Here is a 21,659-nt window from a genome sequence, read left to right on the forward strand (position 1 = left end):
CTCGCAGAGGACCTGGATTTAGGTCTCAGGCTATTGTGGATAATTCTGTAATGAACATGAAGTGTAGTTGTATCTTTGACATAAAGACATGTACCTGCACACACACACACACACACACACACACACACACACAGAGACAGAAGCTTTATTTGTAATAGTAAAAGACTATATATATATATATATATATATGTCTCAAATACCCATCTACCATTGAACAAGTATCATATTAATATTATAAAATTATATTATTATAACATGCATATAAACATGCATACCATACATATATGAAAATAAAAATTGAATAAAAATAGATCAATTTTTCCCTGAGACCAGGGTTAGGACTAATAGAATTAATCTCTCAAGAGGAGTGAAGGGAATTTAACTGTAAAAGGGAATGAATTTTAGAATCAGAGAAATGTTTTCTACTTTGGTTGTAGCATTTATATGATCATTAATAATATTCAAACTATATAGTTATAATTATGCATTCTGTTCTATGAAAGCTATACTCAGTATTGAGTTAAAAATAAAATATAACATATTAAAGTATAAACTATAAGCTAATTTTTCTGCTTAGTATTTATATGTATATGGATACATCTTGAAACATCTTTCTTTCAGTATTAGTTCTTTCACATCATTAATTTTAAAAAATCTAACAAAACAACTTACCAATGTAATTTTTTGACATGGAAACCTCTCTTACTTCAATATGAACAGAGCCTCTTGGTATCTGCACCACTTCCATATAACCTGGAATACAGAGGATTGCCAGCAATAAGCAGCTACCTAGAAAATGAGTGCTTAGCAGCCATTTAATATTAGCAATAATTTTTATTCTTTCATTTTTTCTTTGACTTTGTACTTCATAATTGCAAAGGAAAAACTAATTTCCAGTGGGTCTATGAGGAGAAAAATGTTTAATTGGGGGATGGGAGGGAGATTGAGATAAAGTATGACTATGTAGCCCTTGGTTGGCCTGGAACTATGTAGACCAGGCTAGCCATGGACTCAGAGATCTGCCTGCATCTGTTTAATTTTTTCTACAATCATCTTGAGATATTTTACAGCCTTAACATGTGTAGTAATTGTTCCGTATTTCTTTTTCCAACATGTTCTTTTCGCACCAGTGCTCTCTGGGTTATCACAGTTTAAAGAAACATGGCGAGTTGGAAGTGGTAAGTGTCATCTATAGCTACCCAATGAGACTGTAAGAATAGGATCACTTCTGCCTGGGCATTCAGAATCAAAGAGGATAATTTAAGTGAGAGGGCTGGAAGTGTGGCTCAGTGGTAGAACATTTGCCTAGCATGAACAAAAGGTTATTTTCAGTCCTTAAACCTTCCTCACAGAAAGGCTAACTGAAGTAAAAAGAACATTCTTTAAACATCTTCATGAAGCTACATTTAACATGTAAGAGACTGAAAGGATCACTGTCTGGGGGAGAGGATACTGCTGGCCCACATCAAGGAAGTTTGCAGCAGGTAGGAAAGGGAAAGCAAGAGTCTTTAATTTTGCAGTTCACCAGAGGAAGAGTTGTCTCCATACTCACCTCCTCTGGGCAATGAGTCATTGAAGAACCCTTCAATGGCATCACAGGTGCTTCCATCCCCACCACAGACTCGGCACCTATCTTCCCTAGCATCAGATCCCAAAATATTATCACAACCTACATGCTGAAAATAGAGAATATTCAGTGTGTCAAAAGGGGAATTTTTTGGAATTATAACTAATAAATACATATAACTTAATTATTTACTTGTATTTCCAGTAAAAAAAAATCAAAATAGGAAATACTTTCCCATTTAATGTCATTCTCTAGTAAGTACAGCTAACATTTCTAAATACCTAAACAAAAAAGAATATTCATTACCTAGAAACATGACTGTTTCTAACCTAGATCTCTCTTTGATTGATACAATGTTCTAATCCTTTAAAATATTATAATTTATTAGTAATGGACTCCTTCTTTCAACTCCAGTCTAGAAATTCAAGAACTAGAAAAGATGATTCATGGATCTCTGTAGAGTTCTAACAGAGGGTCCCACTGAGCTCATCCTCTGCAGGGATATAACAGAGAGGACCCCATGAGCTCATCCTCTACAGGGATATAATAGAGGGGACCCCATGAGCTCATCCTCTATAGGGATATAATAGAGAGGACCCCATGAGCTCATCCTCTGTAGGGATATAACAGAGAGGACCCCATGAGCTCATCCTCTGTAGGGATATAACAGAGAGGACCCCATGAGCTCATTTTCTGTAAGGATATAACAGAGGGTCCCATGAGCTCATCCTCTGTAGGGATATAACAGAGCGTCCCATGAGCTCATCCTCTAGGGTCCCATGAGCTCATCCTCTGCAGGGATCTAACAGAGGGTCCCATGAGCTCATCCTCTAGGGTCCCATGAGCTTATCCTCTGCAGGGATCTAACAGAGGGTCCCATGAGCTCATCCTCTGCAGGGATCTAACAGAGGGTTCCACTGAGCCCTACTGTCTGCCAGTATTCCTAAACCATGGCCTCTTTCAGGCAGTTGTTAGTGCTAGATGCTAATTATGAAGTTCATACCTGAGTAAGATTTTTAAAAAGAAATATCTGTTTCTTGTTTAGGAATCAAATTGGCATAAACAAAAGGAGACATAAGCATGCAATTTAAGAAGCTAAAATTTCACCTTTCAATTTTGTATTTAATTACAAAAATAAGGGCTTTTAACATATATATATGGCATACATTTTGGTGTCTTAATTTGTACATATGCAAATTAGCCATTGGCACTAAAAACAATTTTAAAATAAAATTATAGGTATATTTGTTATCTAAAAACTGTTAGAAAATATATTTAACTTTAAGATGATAAAGTACCTATTCAAATATACATAAGTAAATACATATCTTTTTTTCTTTACATGCACACACACTTACACACAAATGCATGCAGACATACACATTCACATACATGTGTATACATTAACTGTATTATCAGATCTAGAGACATTTTATCAAAAAGGACTGGGAAATTATGAAGTTAAGCAAAACACTGGTTTTATCTCTTCTTCCTCAGTTTGCATCACTTAGTAATGTGCTTCTCTTCAGAGTAAAACAAGCAAAACAAGTTATGAGAACAGTGGTTTTGTGGCTTTTCTTATTACGATAAGATCCATGGATTTGATCTGACCCTTTCCAAGTCGTCTGGCTAATGCTAAAGTAAATGCTTTAATAAGACTGACTGTGTAATGAAAACCATCATAATGCTTCAAAAGGAGATAAAGTAGGTGGAACATAGCTATTTCACACTTTCTGAAAAAATTATACTATGAAATATATAAAGTCTTCCAGTACGAACATATGGTAGCCACATGAAGAGTTGAATTCTTATTCCCTCTCTTTTCTATTATTTTTTTATAAACAGAAGGGGAGGATAATGTAAATTAAAGACCAAAAAATGAATACTGTTGGCAATTATTATAAATGCAATTAAAATTCCAGAAAAAAAATCAATCACCTTTGGCATGGTTCTGCAATATGTGAATGGGTCATTCTGTGTGTGTGTGTGTGTGTGTGTGTGTGTGTGTGTGTGTGTGTGCGCGCATGCGCACGTGCTGTATTGTTGTTGTTCGTTGGAACTGAATTTATTTAAAATGTAGCTTTAAAAAATTGAACATAAGGCCAGGCAGTGGTGCACACACCTTTAATCCCAGCACTTGAAGAGAGAGACAGGTAGATCTCTGTGAATTTGAGGCCAGCCTAGTCTACAAAGCAAGTTCCAGGTCAGTCAGGGCAACTCTGTCTCAACAAAACAAATTGAACATAAAGCCCAAGATAAACTACTATTTGAGGAAAAAAACAAAGTTCTTAGAGATGCCAACAAAGAGAAGTCAAATCTGAGCCACCTTGCATTCTCCGTTGATACAGATATCCAGTGAGTCAGCATTGCACTGGGTTCCATCTATGACCGCAGGGGCCCGCTCAGTGTAGAAATTGTAGCCTTCAGCCAGGCAGTTTAATGCACAAGGTTTGACCCCACCTAGACAAACAAAACATAAGTGAAAAAAGTGGAGCGGTTCTCCTAAGAAAAAGTGATCTAATGACATTCTCATCAAATCTTCATTTCATGTATACACTGGCCCAGAGTTTATACTTTAGTGTATAGACTTCTATACTTTAAAAAAACCTTTGTGTTTTTTTTTTTGTATACACAACATCAAGGAGTACCTGCTGAGTAGCCTTGTGCTTTAAGCCTTTCAAGTGCACCCACTATATATTACAATAAATCTTAGGTCAAGTGAATCACAGTGAAAGTCACTGAATTTTTTTAAGTGTGAAAGGGAAGTGCTTTGTTTTTTTTTTTTAAAAAAAGAGCAAAGGACATAAAATTTTAAGAGATACGAACAATAACTTTTAGAACCAATAAGAATTCTGTTATATAATCTGCCAAATCCCATACAAAAACTCTGCTGTCAATCAACCAGGGATACTCATTATTAAAACAAAACTAAATCTGTACATGTCTTTAAAAAATTGTACTCAAAGGGGCTGGAGAATAGAGATGTGAGATCAGCAAAACAGTGATAAAATTAACAATGGCATTACATTTTATGCAATTTTATTAGATTAATAAAAGAAGATAATGTGAAATATTAGATTTTAGTAATTGAAATAATATGTAGTATGTTTTGTTAAAAACATAATAATGGTGATTTTAGCAACTTAGAAAAGTGTGTGTGCACGTATGTTTATGGGGCACATGTGCAGCAGCGTGTTTGAGTGTAGTTGTCAGAGGACAACTCATGAAAGTCATTCCTCTCTTTTTACCATGTGGGTCCCAGGGATCAAACTCAGGTCATTTGGCTTGGCAACTGAGCTATTTGATGGCCCAGACATATTTATTTGTATGGTTAATGTGGAAAAATAAACAAAAATCAGCAATCATTGTATCATGATTATATAATATATTGAAAAAACAGATGAATGTGGTTTTACGGGAATGGAAATAGCACATGCAAAAACTGTATAAATAAGTGATTACTGATTAATGAGTTAAAGTATTTTTAGAGCTTTATTTCACAATGTTTAAAACACTGGTTTTATTCTAGTTAGGCTGACAAATTTCTTTTTGAAGTAAAGACCATTGCTTCTAACAAAGAAAATAAAGCACACAATTACAATTATATTCCTGGGTTTCAATAAAGTTCATAGAAACAAGGTTTCCAAAGGGTGAAAGTAAGTAGAAGAAAGCAAAGTGCATGCTAGGGTCAATAATAAATTAAAGCACATTCCACTAACAAGATCACTGCTCTATGACAAGGATACACCAATGTTGTTAGATTTTTTTTTTTTAAAGTCAAGATGAAAGCACAGATTCTCTTCAATTTAAATGCTTCTGGTTTTTTAGAGGCTACCAAACTACTCTCTATACTATGGTTGGTACCTGAAGATGGTGAAGCAGAAGCAGCCTCTGTGTGGCACAATGGATGAGAAGAGTCAGGGGGGAAATAAATAATCTCTGTCTCCAAGATGGAATAATTGGAGGACCACTGGGAATCACAAAGGGAGGATAAGTCAGCTGAAAGTGAGGAGAAATGGATGGGCAGTGTGGGTGTGGGGTTGGGGACTAGCAAACCACCCTATCCTAAGTAGGAGAAGCAGAACCAGAAGCCTCAACCCAAAGAGGTTTGTTTTCTTCTCTATTAGTCACATTGGGGATTATTCACTAAAATAATAACTAAATAAATCAGAGATATCCAAACAGATAGTTAAATTACAACACAGAAACAGAAGAAACATGAGCAAGCATGACATGGCACCTCTAAGCGATCACAAACTTTAATTACTAAATCTAATGGTACTGAAATATAGAAATGCCAGTCAAAAATAAATAGTCAAAATAAATGACTTCAAGAAAACAAGCAAGCGATGAGTAAAGAAAATAATTCAGGATGTAAGATAAGAATGATAGCAGTAGAGGGAAATTGGCAACATGGATGAGAAACACAGGAGGGAAACTGAGATCCTGAAAAAAAGTCAAACAAATGTTCAAAATGAAAAACTCATTGACCAAGTAACACAGTGGAAAGCATAACCAATAGACTAGATCAAGAGAAGAAAGGATCTTATGGATGGACGGCAAGGCTAAGACAATGTAATAATGCATCAGTGGCAGAAAGAGAGAGAGAGAGAGAGAGAGAGAGAGAGAGAGAGAGAGAGAGAGAGAGAGAGAGGGAGGGAGGGAGGGAGGGAGGGAGGGAGGGAGGGAGGGAGGGAGGGAGGGAGGGAGGGAGAGAGAGAGATAGAGAGATAGAGAGAGGTCTATTGCATCTGAAAACTGAAAACTGTGGCACATAATTAAAGGACCAAACCAAGAATGGAAATGGTCAAGGAGCCAAGATAAAAGCTTAAGTCATAGAAAAACCTGATCAATGAAGTTATATCGAAAATTTTCTCATATCTGGGGAAAGAAATGTTCAAGATCAAGTGTCACTTGGAACACTAAATATGCATGACTAAGGAAGAGTCTTTCTACAACACAACATAGTCAACACGCTAAAACTATTAAATAAACCATTAAAAACTATAAGAAAGAAGTGCCAACTCAATAGCAAAAGCAAAAGCTTCCAAATAAAAATATCAGACATCTCAACAGAAAATCTTAAGCCAAGAAAATTTGAAGGCCTGATATTAATCATCAACCAAAATTATTTATTATAGCAAGGTATTTTATAATACCAACTAGGAAATGAATTTATTTCAATAAGAAAAAATTAAGCAATTTATCATCAAGTCAACTTTGCAGAAAATACCCAAAGAAACATGATGCTCAGAGGAGGAAAGAAGATTGCAGATAGAATAGAAAGGGTTGAATGGGGAAGGAGATGGAGGGGCAGGGTGGAAGAATGGAGAGGGATGACTAGCATTAATTACCTTTCAAAATGCCATATGGACGTGTACTACTGAAAACCTTCCTAAGATACATACATATTCATATATATGAGAAATTTAAAGAAGTTACACTATAATGCGAAGATAGTGTTTCCCCAGACACCAAAAGTTATCAAATGAAAAGCCCAGTGCTAGGTATGGGTTACTTATATTTTAGTTGTTAGTCAATGGTGTCCCATAGACCCTCTAGAAAGCATTATAGGCTATTGCTATTGTTTTTGGTTACCCTATAGAATTTGATGGCAATATTCTATTGCTGAAAACACCACAGGGCAGGAAGAAATCAAACCAATACTGACCTGAAGGATTCATTTCTATTGACCTTTTTCATGTTAGAAAGGCTTTCGTAAGTATAATCCCCACAAGCTACAATAATGACTGGCCTGACAAGATATACTTGCTGATGCAATATGAATATTATGACAGTAAGCAAACTGTTTGCTGAGTGGACTTAAAACCTGAAGCACAAGATGGAACTGATGCCTGGGCCCCAAGTCTGTGAGCTAGGCCAGAAGTCCTAGGGGAGAACCTAGCATTATTGTTTAGCTAAATGGATTCCCTAATAAACTACCCCATATTCTCTTATCTTTACACTCATAGATTACTGTCTCTCAACACTCATCAGACAAGCTTTTTTTTTCTTAAGAAGATGGTGATCAATACTGAGACCCACAATTTGTTAAAGTGTGAAAACTAAAAGACTGTGGAGCATTCATATCCATATGACACACTCCCCCAGAAGATTGGGGGTCATTTTGCAAGAGGGAGTGGAAAGATTTTGAGCTAGAGTTAATGGGTATCTGAAGCAAAAACATTTTATTATATTGCTGTATAATGACTGCATGTTAACATAAACACATAGCAGCTGTGATTGCTTGCATAGGACCTGCTCAAGATCAAGCCAGCATGGGTTTGGGAGGGCCTCTTGATGTTCTACCCCATCTGTGGTAGACCTATTGGCAACTGGTGGCTGATGAAGAAGGGAAAGTCCGTTTTCTTCAGGTAGACAGCCACTGAGAGGACATCCACGCTCCAGTGGATGGTTCCACATCCACACACATACAGACACCACTAAGCTGACCTAGTGGGTTAAAAAAAAGGAGCAAGAAAAGAGCACAAGAGGTTGTGAGGGAAAAATAGTGGTAGGGCTAATAGAAAGGAAATTGTAGGGGAGGTAAAATGGGGGTAGACTTTTTCAAAATGTATTGCATATATGTATTGTGGAATTCTCAAACAATAAAAAAAAGCCAGGAGCAGTGGTGCATGCCTTTATTCCTGGCACTCAGGAGGCAGATGCAGATGGATCTTTTGAGTTCAAGATTGGCCTGTTCTAGAGTAGGTTCCAGGACAGCCATGGTTACACAGGGAGACCCTGTCTCAAAAATATAAAATAAAATAAAAAATAAACACATCTCACTGGCAAAGAAACAAACAGTCAAACAATCAAGAAATTGAAAGCACAAGCAAGAGTGGCTATATTTGCACCTGATAAAGCACACTGAAAACCTTACAAAGATCACTACCTGTTTTTAAGAGAAACATCACACCAAATTGCTGTAAAAATCATAAGCATATAGGCACCAAACACTGATATACCCGAATTTTGTAATGTCCTAAACTTCACAAACTTTACACTAAAGGTACAGTTAAGCCAAAATATAGTAATAATTAAGTAACTTATCAATAGATCAACCATTAACCCAAAAATTCAACAAAAAACTTGATAGTTAAATTGATCAAATGGACTTAACAAATATGTACAGAATATTGTACCTAAACATCTTCACATCTTAGGTAATAAAGTAAATACAAAACAAAAACCATATAATTTCTTGCATTTTCTCAGATCATAGTAGAATGAGACTAAATGTCAATATTAGAATAAATTATAGCCAACATATAGATACATAAAATGGAAAGTAAGTCATTTGATATCAGAAGAAATTATAGCCAATATACACATGCACAAAGTGGACAGTGCGTCATTTGATATTAGAAGAAATTATAGTCAACATGCAGATACATAGAGTGGATAGTGAGTCATTGAGAGAACCAAGACGTACATCAAAATGTTTGTAGAATAAAAGGCAAAATGAAAACACAATGTATAACAATCTTTGGAACACAAAAAAAGACAATTCCAAGAGGAAGGGTTTTTTATTGTTTTTTCTTTTTCTTTTCTTTCATTTTTTTGTATTTTTTATTTTTCAAGACAGGTTTTCTCTGTAGCATTGTGCCTGCCCTGGAACTCACTCTGTAGACCACGCTGGCCTCAAACTCACAGAGATCTGCCTGCCTCTGCCTCCAGAGTGCTGGGATTAAAGGTGTGCGCCACCACCGCCCAGCTAAGAGGAAGGCTTTTAGTTGATTCCCTTAAAAACTGCATCCGTGAACTACTTAAGATATTTTATCTGTAGACCTTCCCACAAGTGGCCCTGGGCACCTCTAAAACTCTATAAACCTCTGACCCATTTCTTAAGGCCAGCAGCCTAAATGTGATACCACAGGAAGCAGATGCAAATTCCACAGACAGAGACATCTGTCCCAACTTGAGAGAAATGGAAAGAATGCACACATTTTGAGCATTTTAGGGCTACTATCCCAGGGGAGACAAATAGGAGGTTCTCTGTACCTGGGTTGTCTTTGAGGGTCCAGAATTGGCATACAATCTAAATAATTTCTTTCCAAGGGGGAACAAGTAGTGTGTAGTTAACCCATTTATAGTCAACATCTAACAGAAGAGAGAATTCCTAGCTGAGCTGTTGGTGATGATATTTAGTTGTCTAAAAGCCAATCAGTAGAGGTTTTAGGAGACCTTTAATTGTGTAAACATCAACATGAAGGGTTCTATTTATAATAAAAATCAAGAGATGTCACACCACTTATAGAACACAATAATACTCCAGCAAACAACTCCAACAAAATGGAGATTTATAAACAGTTTAATAGAGAAATAAAAATAATGGTTCAGGCTGAGAGTATAGGTCAACGACAGAGCGTGTACTTGGCAGGTATGAGTCCCAGGGATCAATCTCCTATACACATAGAGATGCACAAATTACATACAGCATATATACCACACATATACAAATTTAAAGAAGCTAAAGCATAGATGAACAACTAGTTGAAATCAGAAAAATAATATAGGAACAAAATGAGCTCAATAGAGACAGACAAAGAACAGAAGTCTTGCTGAAGAATATAATATATAAAGTGGAAAGTTTATATGAAAGCAATAACAGTTGATTCAATGAAATAAAAGGAACCGTGGACTCAGAATAAGGTCATTTGGAAAAAAAGAAAGAAATAAAAGGAATAAAGAAAGTCTACAGAATTTATGAGAAACCATCAAAAACTGAAATAAGAGAAAAGAAATGAGGAAAAAAGTTTATTTAAAGAAATAATGACCCCAAACTCCCCAAGTCTGAGGAAAGAGATGGACATTCAGGTATGATACATGAAGTTCTCCAACAAGGTTCAACCGAAGATTTCACAGAGAGAAATTATTATCGGGCTTTGGATGTAGCTCAGGGATAGCGTGTTTGCCTAGTATATGTTAGGTACTGAATGAAATCCCTGTTACCACAAAAAAAGCTACCCAAAGTCAAAGAAAAAAGTGCTGAAAGCAGCAAAAGAAGGTTTTATAACATACAAGGAAACACCATAGGTCTTTCTATGAATTCCTATGAACATGTATGTGAGAGCAGGATGATAGATCCAGAGTGTTGAAAGGAAAATACTGCTAGCCATGCATATTTTATCTGATAATCTCTTCTTCAGAAATATAAGTGTGATGAAGACTTTACAGGGTGTGTAAGAACTGAGGGACTTCATAATCACAAGAGGAATCACAGGGAAGAGATCCTAATTAGTAACATCAAAGTACAAAAATTACAGCTAAAGGTAAGTATTCTATTGAATTCAGAATAATATTAATACCACTATGGCAGCATGTAACCACCCATAATTCTGGCATAATGGAAAACAGGCAAAAATATTTGAACCATCTATAACTATTATTTGTTAATAGATACTGTGGTGGTTAATCTCTATTGTTTACTTTGCTGGATTAGAATCATCACGGAAGTATGCCTCTTGGGTTATCTATGAAAGTGTTTCTGGAAACGTTTAACTGAGCAGGGCAGGCCCAAACTGAATATGGACAGCATCATCAAATGAGTCAAAGTATGAGACAGAAGACATGGAGAAAGTCAGCTGAGCATGAACATTCATTTCTCCTGTGGGGGTTTGAATAAGAATGGCCCCAAAGGCTCATATATTTAAATGCTTAGTCACCAGGAATTGGATATGGCCTTGATGAAGGAAATGTGTCATTGGGAGTGGGTTTTGAGGTTTCAAAAGGGCACGCCAGACCCAGTCTCTCTCTGCCTATGGATCAGGATGTAACTCTCAGTTGCTGTTCTAACACCTCTATCTGCCATGCTCCCCACCATGGTGATAATGGACTAAACTTCTGAAACTGTGAGCAAGCCTCCATTTAAATGCTTTCCTTTATAAAAGTCACCTTGGTCATGGTGTCTCCTGACAGCAACAGAACACTGATTAACACATCTCTGTACTGCCTAAGGACAAAATGTGGCCAGATGCCACATGATCCTACCAACAGGCTTTCCTCAGACTGTCAACCAAAATAAATCCTTGTTTTATGGAGTATTTTGTCACAGCAACAAGAAAACTTACACAAACACACACACACACACACACACACACATACCACACACACAAACAGACATACACATACACATAAAATGTGTAAATGTTATAAAATGTGGCATTATAAACAGAAGTCAAATAAGTGTATACATTCTCTAGGCGATCAAATTTAGATTATTGTCAACTAAAAATACATCACTATAATAATAAAATATTTCATGTAATCCTCGTGGAAACCCACAAAGCTAAAACTTTAGTAAATATACAGAAGAGAAATGCAAATGGGATTAAAAGAATCTATAAAAAAGTCAAAATAACTGACAAATGGTAATAGAAAGTCTTTGTTATAAACATTTATTTTAATTTTAAAGGCGCTTAAATTTATTAATTAAAAGATGCAGGGGACACAATGAATTTAAGAAAAATTTAAAAAGACTCAAGTCTATATACTACATACATATAAACCTATATAAAACTTCAGATTTAGAAACACATAAACTGTAAGAGAAAACATGGAAAAATTCCATGCAAGTAGAAATTAAAAGACAGCAGTAGGAACTATATCAGAAAAAAAAGGACACTGAGTGAAAAAAGCAAAGTAACAAAGAGATTATAAAACAATACAGTACCTCCCCTCCCTCCCTCTCAAGGCCAAGGAGCCATCAGGGTTCCCCACTCTATGCTAAGACCAAGGTCCTCCCAACTCCCCCCAGGTCCAGGAAGGTGATCGACCAAGCTGAGAAGGCTCCCACAGAGCCCGTCCATGAAGAACAATCAGAGCCCAGAGCCATTGTCCTTTGCTTCTCAGTCAGCCCCCGCTGTTGGAGGGGAGGGGAGGGAAGGGGGAGAAGGAGGGGAGAGAAAGGGGAGAAGGAGGGGAGGGAGGGGGGAGGAGGAGGGAAGGAGATGGAAATTTTTAAATATAAAAAAAATAAACCATGAGAAAAAAAAAATATAAAAAAAAAAATACAGTAGTTAATTAAGCAATTGCAAATTACATTTGCAAATACATATACATTCACCGTTGGAGCACCAATACACATAAAACAAATGTCAACAGATCTAAAAGGAGAAATGTACATTGAGACAATAAAAGGGAATTTTGATATTCCACTTTTAACAATGGGTAAATCATCTAGACAGAAAAGTAATGCAGAAATGCTGGAGTTGAGCTTATTGTAGACAAAATAGACACAGCACATTTCATTTAACTATATTAAAAGGTATTATTTGAAGTGTGTGCAAAATATTCTTTAGAGCACAAAATAGGTTAGAATACAAAAAATCAATAAATTTAAGATTAGAATAACATCTAGCATCCTTTTCTGGCAACCATGATTAAGTACGACTTATGCCAGGGAAAAAAGTATGGTCCTAGCTATACAAGTCAATAAATCTATAACATCAATATTAAAAAACAAAGGACAGAAACCTCAAATGATCATCTAAATCAATACAGAAAAAAATGTCAAAATGCAACCAACTTTTCAATATGAAAACTCTCAATTAATTAGGAACAGAAGGAGAACATTTTAACACAAGGCCATCCTGATAAATCCATAGCTAACATACTCCACAAGTGAGAAAAGTTAAAGGCATTCCCTCTAACTGATGGAAGAAAAGAGGTGCACATTCGCATCACCTCACATGAACACAGTCTTAGAAATACGAGCCTCGAAAGAAAAGGATGCAAAAGGCATCCTAACTGCACAGTAAGAAAACTGATTGCTTCCACTGTGATTAGAGAACCCTAGACTCTGCACAAAAATCCTGTTAGAGATAATAAGCAAAAAACCAGAAAAATCATTCCCAGAATTCTTACAGAATCAGAAAAGACAATGAATAGCCACAGAAATCTTGAGCAAGAATAAAGCTGGGAGAATCATACTTCCTGATTTCACACTGTATTTCAGAACTGAAGAAATCAGAATCGAGTGGTGATTTCTAAAACAGGCAATGCAATGCTAAAACATAACAGAAGCCTGTGAAATAAACCCATGCACACAAAGCAAGTGATCTTCAATACATTTGACAAGAATGCATAAGGATAATCTCTTAAATAAGTTGTGGTAAAAAAAATCAGAAATTCATGTGGAAAAAACTGAAATCATAGCCTTATCAGACACCACACAAAGAATTCCCAAAATGGATTAAAGACTTACAGAGGAGAGCCAAAGCTATAAAACAACCAGAAGAGAAAAAGAATAACATTCCATGACATTGGCTTTGGCAGTGGATTTTTGGAAATGACACCTATAGCATAAGCAGAGATGCCAGAAAAAACAATTGGGGATATAGAAAAGTAAAACCCTCTTTAAAACTGAGAAAGCAATCCCCCAATGAAAAGAGAATCTGTGCAATGCTAAAAAGTATACGCAAGGCATGATGCAATAAGGGTCAATACCCAGAACTTATAAGGAACAAGGAAAATTTTGCAAAAACAAGAAATAACCTAGTTAAAAATTGGTCTCAATTAAATAAAATAGACATGTTTCTCCCAAGAATAAATATATGTGGCCATAGGTACTTGGGAAAGTGTGGAGTTTTTTTTCCACTAAGCACTAGAAAACACTTGCCAAAACAACAGTGAGCTCTTACCTCACAAATACAAGAAACCTATTGGTTAAAAGTCACAGAATAAGAGTTGGTAGCAAGAATTCTGAGAAAAGGGAGTCTTTCTACATCATTGCTAGGAGCGCAAGTTGGTAGTGGCATAAACGAAAACATTATAGAGGTTCTTCAAAGATTAAAGGCAACACTACATTACATCCTAGCACTTTGGCTTTTGGTAATCTCCAAAGAATATAAAATTGCTATCTCAAAGCTTTTACTACATTCTCATTTTCACGGCTGTATTATTTCACAAAAGTCATAATATAAAGAGAACCCTAGTGTCTCTCAACAGGTGAATAGATACAGAAATGGTGAGATATACAAACAGACACAATATATTTTAGACATGAACATGTATAGTACAAGAATACCTGAAATTCAGCCTTCCTTAAGAAATAATTCCTAACATTTGAGACAATAGAAAAACTTACAAAACATTATGATAAGTGAAATAGGCCATGTGAAAGGCAAATCTTGTGTGATTTCACCAAAGTAGAATCTAAAAAGGTCAAGCTTAGAAAAGCAGAAGGGAGAAAGATGGTTATCAGAAACTGGCTAAGATGGAAAAAATTTTTGTCAAAGGGTAAAAAATTAAAATTTTAAGAGAAATTCTGGAAATATTGTAGCTAATAGTAATGTATGAATACTTGAAATTTGTTCCATACATGTAAAATTTGATTCAGGTCTTAGGCCTTCTCCATACATAAAAAGAAAGAACCGTAGGCAGAGACTGCCTGTTGGTTCACGGCTGCCCAGAACTGAATAATCAAACAGAAGCTGTATTAATTATAACACTGCTTGGTCTTCTTATTAACTAACTCTTACATCTTAAATTAACCCATTTCTATTAATCTGTGTATGGGCACCAGGCTGTGACTTACTGGTAAGGATCTGGCGTCTCACTCCTTCTGGAAGCTACATGGCATCTGTCTGACTCCGCCTACTTTCTCTCTATATCTCTGTTTGGACTTTCCACCTGGTTTACTCTATTAAGTCTTTGATGGAAAGAGCTTCATTACTAACCAATGGTAATAAAGCACATTCACAGCACACAGAGGGGATCCCATATCAAAGAGACCCATGTGAATCAGTAATAGCTAGTTCACTCAGAACTATTTTACATCATACACGTACATAAAAACATCATCTTAGCCTATGTACAATTTATCAATTATTCCTCAAGAAAGCTAATGGAAAAGGGGCATAATTATTCATGGAAGAAAGACCCCAGGGGCCAATAAGATGGCTCGATGAATAAAGGTGCTTCTTTCCTTGTGACCTGAATTTGATCCCTGGAACTCAGAGTGGAAAAAGAGAACTGATTCCCACATATTTGTCTTCTGACCTCCACACAAAAGCCAATGCATGAACATAACAGCACTTTCACATACATATACATGCATAGTGATAGTAAGTAACTTTACAAAAGAGGGGAATGGAGATGATTCTTTAGTTAAAGACCTTATCAACCAATTAGCTTAAATTATACCTCATTACAAATTTAGAGCTAATGTACTATGCAACAGTTATATAAATAGCAAACATTAAATCTCTGAGTAATTTCAGATATTTCTGAGACAATCTTATATGTATATAAACCTAAGGAAATATATTCAAATATAAGAGGAAGCTGAGCCATATAATCAGCACAGATTGAACATACTTCTGCCTATAGCAGGTACAACGAAAGCAGAAAAAAAATTAGAAAGAATACAAACAATTACATTCCACTCTCAAGCAGGCTGCTCTCACGGATATATACGGGAACACTGTATCCAATAATTGTAGAAAACAGACCAGTTTTACACACACAGAGAGCACTCATGGAGAATACAGGGGATTCATTGATCCTAATGTGACTAAATAATAGAAATTCTCAAAGATTCCTTAAATATAGAGGCAAAAGAGAGAGCTGTCATCATGAAAATATATGAAAGAATAAAACTCATTGGTAAGGAAGATGTACAGATGAATCAAATTTTATCACTGTGGAAAAGTACCAAACCACAAGGCTAAAGAGTATAAGAAGTAAAGATATGCCGTCAGATCACAAGGCTAAAGAGTATAAGAAGTAAAGATATGCCGTCAGATCACAAGGTAATTGACAAACGACTGAATCAAGTCCTTATCAAAAATGACCTTGAATTGACTAATATCTGTAATCAAAAGACTTAATGTAGTTGAGTAGATTTTTAAAAAGACGTCAATATTCTCCTTACAAGAAACTCCCTTCACTAGTAATGATACATACAGATGTACATAAAAAGCTAAAAAGAGAGACTTCATACAAACAGAAACCAAAAGTAAACAGAAGTAGCTATATTTTCATCAGCAAACACAGACTTTAATTTAAAATCTATAAAAGTAATCATGGTCACTATATAGCTCTAATGAATAGATCATCAAATAAGAGGAAATAACAATAATAAATAAATAAATATATCCAGTCTATAGCATCCAGTTTACAATACAGCAAATGGACCTGATAGACATCTACAGAACATTTCATCAATATCTAGAAAATACACATTTTATAGCATAGGGAACATTCTCAAGGATAGACCAACAAAATCTATTAAAACTGATAGGTAAGTTAACTGATATTGGGATAGATTAAATCAAGACAGAAAAGTAGCACTTTATACCACTAATATACATTTGATGAGAAAATGCAATCATAATTACCACAGTCTTTCTCTGCACTCTTATTCTCTTTCCTACACACACACACACACACACACACACACACACACACAGAGAGAGAGAGAGAGAGAGAGAGAGAGAGAGAGAGAGAGAGAGAAGGGGGATACATTTAAATTATATGGTGTAGGACTATAGGCTACAAAACAAGACCTTGCTGCAAAAATTATAATAATAAAATAAGCAAAAAATACAATAATAAACTAACAAGGTGTGTGTGTGTGTGTGTGTGTGTGTGTGTGTGTGTGTGTGTGTGTATGGAAGCATGCAATGGTATTTCAGTACTTTTGAGGGTGAGGTACGAGAATCATGAGTTTGTGCTCAGCTTGAGTTACAAAGGAAGACCCTATTACAAACAAAAACAAAACAAATGGTCAAATAACCTGATTTAAAAATGGGCAAAAGGCTAGATATCTTTTACCTTCACACAGATACTATCTCATCTCAGTTGGAGCAGATATCTTTAAAAATGCAAAAAGTAACCAATATTAATATGGTGTGGAGAAAAGAGCTCTTAGGCACAATGGCTAGGGATGTAAATTCATATAGCAAATATGACAAATAGAATGGAAATGCCTCAAACAATAAGTAGAACTATGATAGAAAGGCAATAATGTTATTACTGTCTATGTTAAAAGGAGCTGAGATCCTCGATCAAAAACACACCTGCATATATGCTTATTTCAGCACTACTCTCTATACCGAACAAATGAAATCAATAAAGATGCCTGCTGATAGATGACTGAAGTTTTTAGTGTGGCATGTAAACTTGGTGGAATATTATTCAGCTATGGAAAGAATGAAGCACATCATTTGTAACAACACTGATAGATCTAGAATACATTATATTGGGGTAAAATAAGACAGGCGGACAAAAGTAAATGTCACATGTTCACATTCATCTGTGAAAGAGAAAAAGTTGATCACACTGAATGAACAATGGTCACTATAAGACAGAAGAAGTTGAGCCGGGCGGTGGTGGTGCACGCCTTTAATCCCAGCACTCGGGAGGCAGAGGCAGGCGGATCCCTGTGAGTTTGAGGCCAGCCTGGTCTACAAGAGCTAGTTCCAGGACAGGCTCTAAAAAAGCTGCAGAGAAACCCTGTCTCGAAAAAACAAAAAAAGAAAAAAAAAAGAAAAAAGATAGAAGAAGTTACGGGGCAAGGAAAATGGAGAAAAGTTGGATAACAGATGTCAAAATAGGAGAAATTAGTTCTCCCAGTCTCCGTAAGGCAACTATGTCTATGACAACTTGTATATGCCTCAAAATAATTAGAGAAGAGTTTGAAGGCCCTTAACACATAAATAATAATAGTGTGTGCTTCCTGTCATCTTGATATGATCATCAAATTCCCCAAATGACCAACCATACTGCACCACATAAGTATAGATAGATATCAATCAAAAATAAATTAATACAATTAAAATTGATTTTAAAAGAAAAACAATTTTGAGGTAAAATATATATAAACAACAACAACAACACATGAACAGCCAAGTACATGAAAGAATGCTCAACACAATCATCTGAAAATGCAAACTAACTTCCAGGAAAACACCAAATACTGGTTAGGATGTTGAAGTTAAATTCTCAGATACTGTTGGTGCAAGTGTATTATGGTACAATCATTTTTTGTTTGTTTATTTTGTTTTGTTTTTTGAGACAAGGTTTCTCTGTGTTGCTTGGAGCCTGTCCTGGAACTAGCTCTTGCAGACCAGGCTGGCCTCAAACTCACAGAAATCCTCCTGCCTCTGTCTCCCAAGTGCTGGAATTAAAAGCATGCACCACCACTGCCTGACGATACAATCATTTTTTAAAAACATCACACAATTTCTTTAAAAAGCCAGGTCTCTCCTGTGCTATTGCATAGTATTTCACCCCTGTTCATTCAATCAAGAGAAAGGGAAACATATGCTCATAAAAGACCTGAATAAAAAAAATTAAAGATGACCTGAATAGAACCATTCACACCAGCTTGCTCATGCATGACAAATGAAAACTAAAACCAAGCCAGGCATCCATATGCAGCAGAAAGCCAAACAAAGAATATCACTTAGCAATAAAAAGATTAAACTACTGCATATCACAACATGAATCAATATAAAAGCACAGGGTAGAAGAAAGTCTTGCAGAAACAGTAATGGGCAAGACTAACTATATGAAGTTCTTGGGCAAGCATAATTAAAGAATGCAAGAAAAATGAGCAATGTTTACCTCTTAGAGAGTTGTCTACGGATGGAAAGAACTATAAAGACTGTTTTGGGACTAAGCTTTATGTCCTTTACAAATGTCTATGTTCAAAGCCAAAGCCCAATATTATGTTATTTGAAAAGGGAGCCTTTGGGAATTAGGCCCTTATGAATTGAATTAGTGTCCAGGAGCTTCTACCTCTTGTGTCATGGCAGATACAAACAGAAGATGGTAGTCTGCAACCCAGAAAAGGTCACTCTCTAGAATTGACCCCTGAGTACATCCTGATCTTTGGTTTCCAGCTTCCAAAACCAGGAGTAGTCAATGTCTGTTGCTTAAGACTGTTAGTCTATGAAAAACAGTTATAGATCTGAACCAGTAAGGACTAGGGTAATTTTGGAAGTCATGATGACTGTGTGTACCTCACTCAGGCTTCATGGATATATGAAGTTGGCAAAATTCAGAAAGAACACATGTGTCAGGTAAGACACATGCATCTCATTGTCCATATTCTTATGGCCAAAGGAAAAAAAATGAGTAAACAACTGAATGATGGCTAGTGGTACATATGCCAAAGCATTCAGAAGAAAATGGCTACAGGTTAATTTAAATGCATCAAAACCAGCATGATTAATAAGTGGCTAGAGAGATGAGCATACATGTGTATAATAAAATGATAATGGTAAAATATTGGTAGTCAGTACATAGGTCTTACACTCAAAAAAGTTTTTAAAGTACTCTGTTCTTGTATAATTTTAAAGCAAAATTATATAACACAGTACTTTTCATGGTACATTAAAATTTTCCACACAACAAAATGTAGTTTATATTCTGATAAAAGAAACTCATCTTTTTAATGGCAAATACTAGTCTTTGATACATATCCAAACTAAGTAGCAAAAATGCTTTCAGACAAGGAAAAACATTTAATACAGTCAGGCGTGTTGGTACACATTGCAAATCCAGCACCCAGAAAGCTCAGTCAATAGGAGAGTAAATTTAAAGCAAGCCTGAGCTACACAGCAAAAGAATTTTCTCAAAAATAAAGCAAAACAACAAAAACTTTACCCAGAACAAAATTTAAAATACGGCCATCAAGTTAGCTCAATGGGTACAGATACTGACCACCAAGCCTTTGAAGTTGAGTTCAGTCCCTGGACCTGACAAGGTGAAAGGGTTAAACTGACCTCTGGAACTTATCCTCTGCTTCCAAACAAGAGTCCTGGGGAAATCTGTGTTCATGTGTGCACACACAATAACTTCTAAAAAGGAAAAACTGAAAGCAAATCAAACAATAGATCTTTAGAAAGATCACTAGCCTTTGACTCAGAAAAAAATAAATAGGTTTCCTTTTTGCTTTAGAGTTCATTGAGTTGATTTATGTCGGCATATTTTGTTTTAAGGGGATAATTGCAAATATTCAATGATTATAATTTACCCCAGGAAAGTCTCAAGCAGAGCTCATATTTTATGAGTTTTACGTGACTACATACTTTCTAGGATTTTTAAAAAACTTGTTAAAGAAAATTAGTTTTTAAAATATAATTGTTAATAATTTATTAACTGTTGCATATAAACTATCACTGGGAAGCTAAAACATACGATTTGTAAAATAACATACGCATTTTCTTGCTTTGACCTGCAAACACTGATTCTAGCTACCACGTCCATGAAGTCTGCACGTGAATATCGCAAAGCTCTCGAGCACGAGTGCTCTGCTGGGTCATACATTACCTCCAGTATAGGGTTTCCAGTTATAATGCTTTCCCCGGAAAGGCATACTGTCAAAGTCTGCACACTGTTTTTCTCGAAAATCTCGGGAACCCAAAGGGCATGGCTAAAATAAAATAAAATCATAAATGGTACCATTGTTGTAAAATGCCAAAAACCAAGGGACAGCGTCCCTAAAATTCGTATTTACTGACTGCCGCCCTATCTCCTCTGGGTGTCATTTGACTTTTTTTTTTTTTTTTAAAAAAAAAAAACATTTTACAATACAGACTCACACGGAGGTGTCTGAGCTGCACGTCTAGGTGAGAAGAAATAACCGCAGTGACTTAAACTGAATGCTAGAAAGTTGCCACAGAAGTTTATGTGTTGCAGCCATCATACCTCCTTACAGAGACATGCGGAAACCAGACAAGAACCTAGAACACAAGGCCCCTTGGTAACAGCGCCTGAAGCCCAGGTGCCATGACTCGCTCTAGATTTACGTGAAGGTACCAGGATGCCAAGCACTGAGACAGCATCTAGCTTGTAAATCGCCATTTGTACTCTCATCAGTACAGACGCTTCCTGATGAAAACCAGAAGTTGAACTGGGAAAAATGCTAGGATTCAACTCCAAGCACCTTCAAATTCAAGAGGTTTGGACTTATTAAAATGTAAATTTCACCTTTTAACATCACAGAAAATGAAATGATAAATTGGTACCAAATGTGCACATGTTTTTAAGGGGAAAGGAAATGGTAAGGAAACAATAACTGGTTATAAAAGGTTAGAATGTTTCTTTTACCTGAAAATTTTAGAGAGAAAACCCTGCC

The 21,659-nt window shown here is 35.9% G+C and overlaps 1 protein-coding gene across 1 annotated transcript in view; it reads right to left on the minus strand.

The window, feature by feature from the left end:
- The window catches only part of Adamts6 (ADAM metallopeptidase with thrombospondin type 1 motif 6), a 200,992-nt gene that overhangs the window by 65,552 nt on the left and 113,781 nt on the right, over window positions 1-21,659 (minus strand). The window contains exons 14-17 of the mRNA XM_038323313.1: window positions 20,852-20,954; window positions 3,894-4,027; window positions 1,553-1,676; window positions 673-753 (exon numbers count right to left, since the gene is read on the minus strand). Coding sequence (XP_038179241.1) covers window positions 673-753; window positions 1,553-1,676; window positions 3,894-4,027; window positions 20,852-20,954 — 442 coding nt within the window. The remainder of the gene's footprint in view (window positions 1-672; window positions 754-1,552; window positions 1,677-3,893; window positions 4,028-20,851; window positions 20,955-21,659) is intronic.

The sequence above is a fragment of the Arvicola amphibius genome, chromosome 3 (genome assembly GCF_903992535.2).
Source record: "Arvicola amphibius chromosome 3, mArvAmp1.2, whole genome shotgun sequence".
Lineage (NCBI taxonomy): Eukaryota > Metazoa > Chordata > Mammalia > Rodentia > Cricetidae > Arvicola > Arvicola amphibius.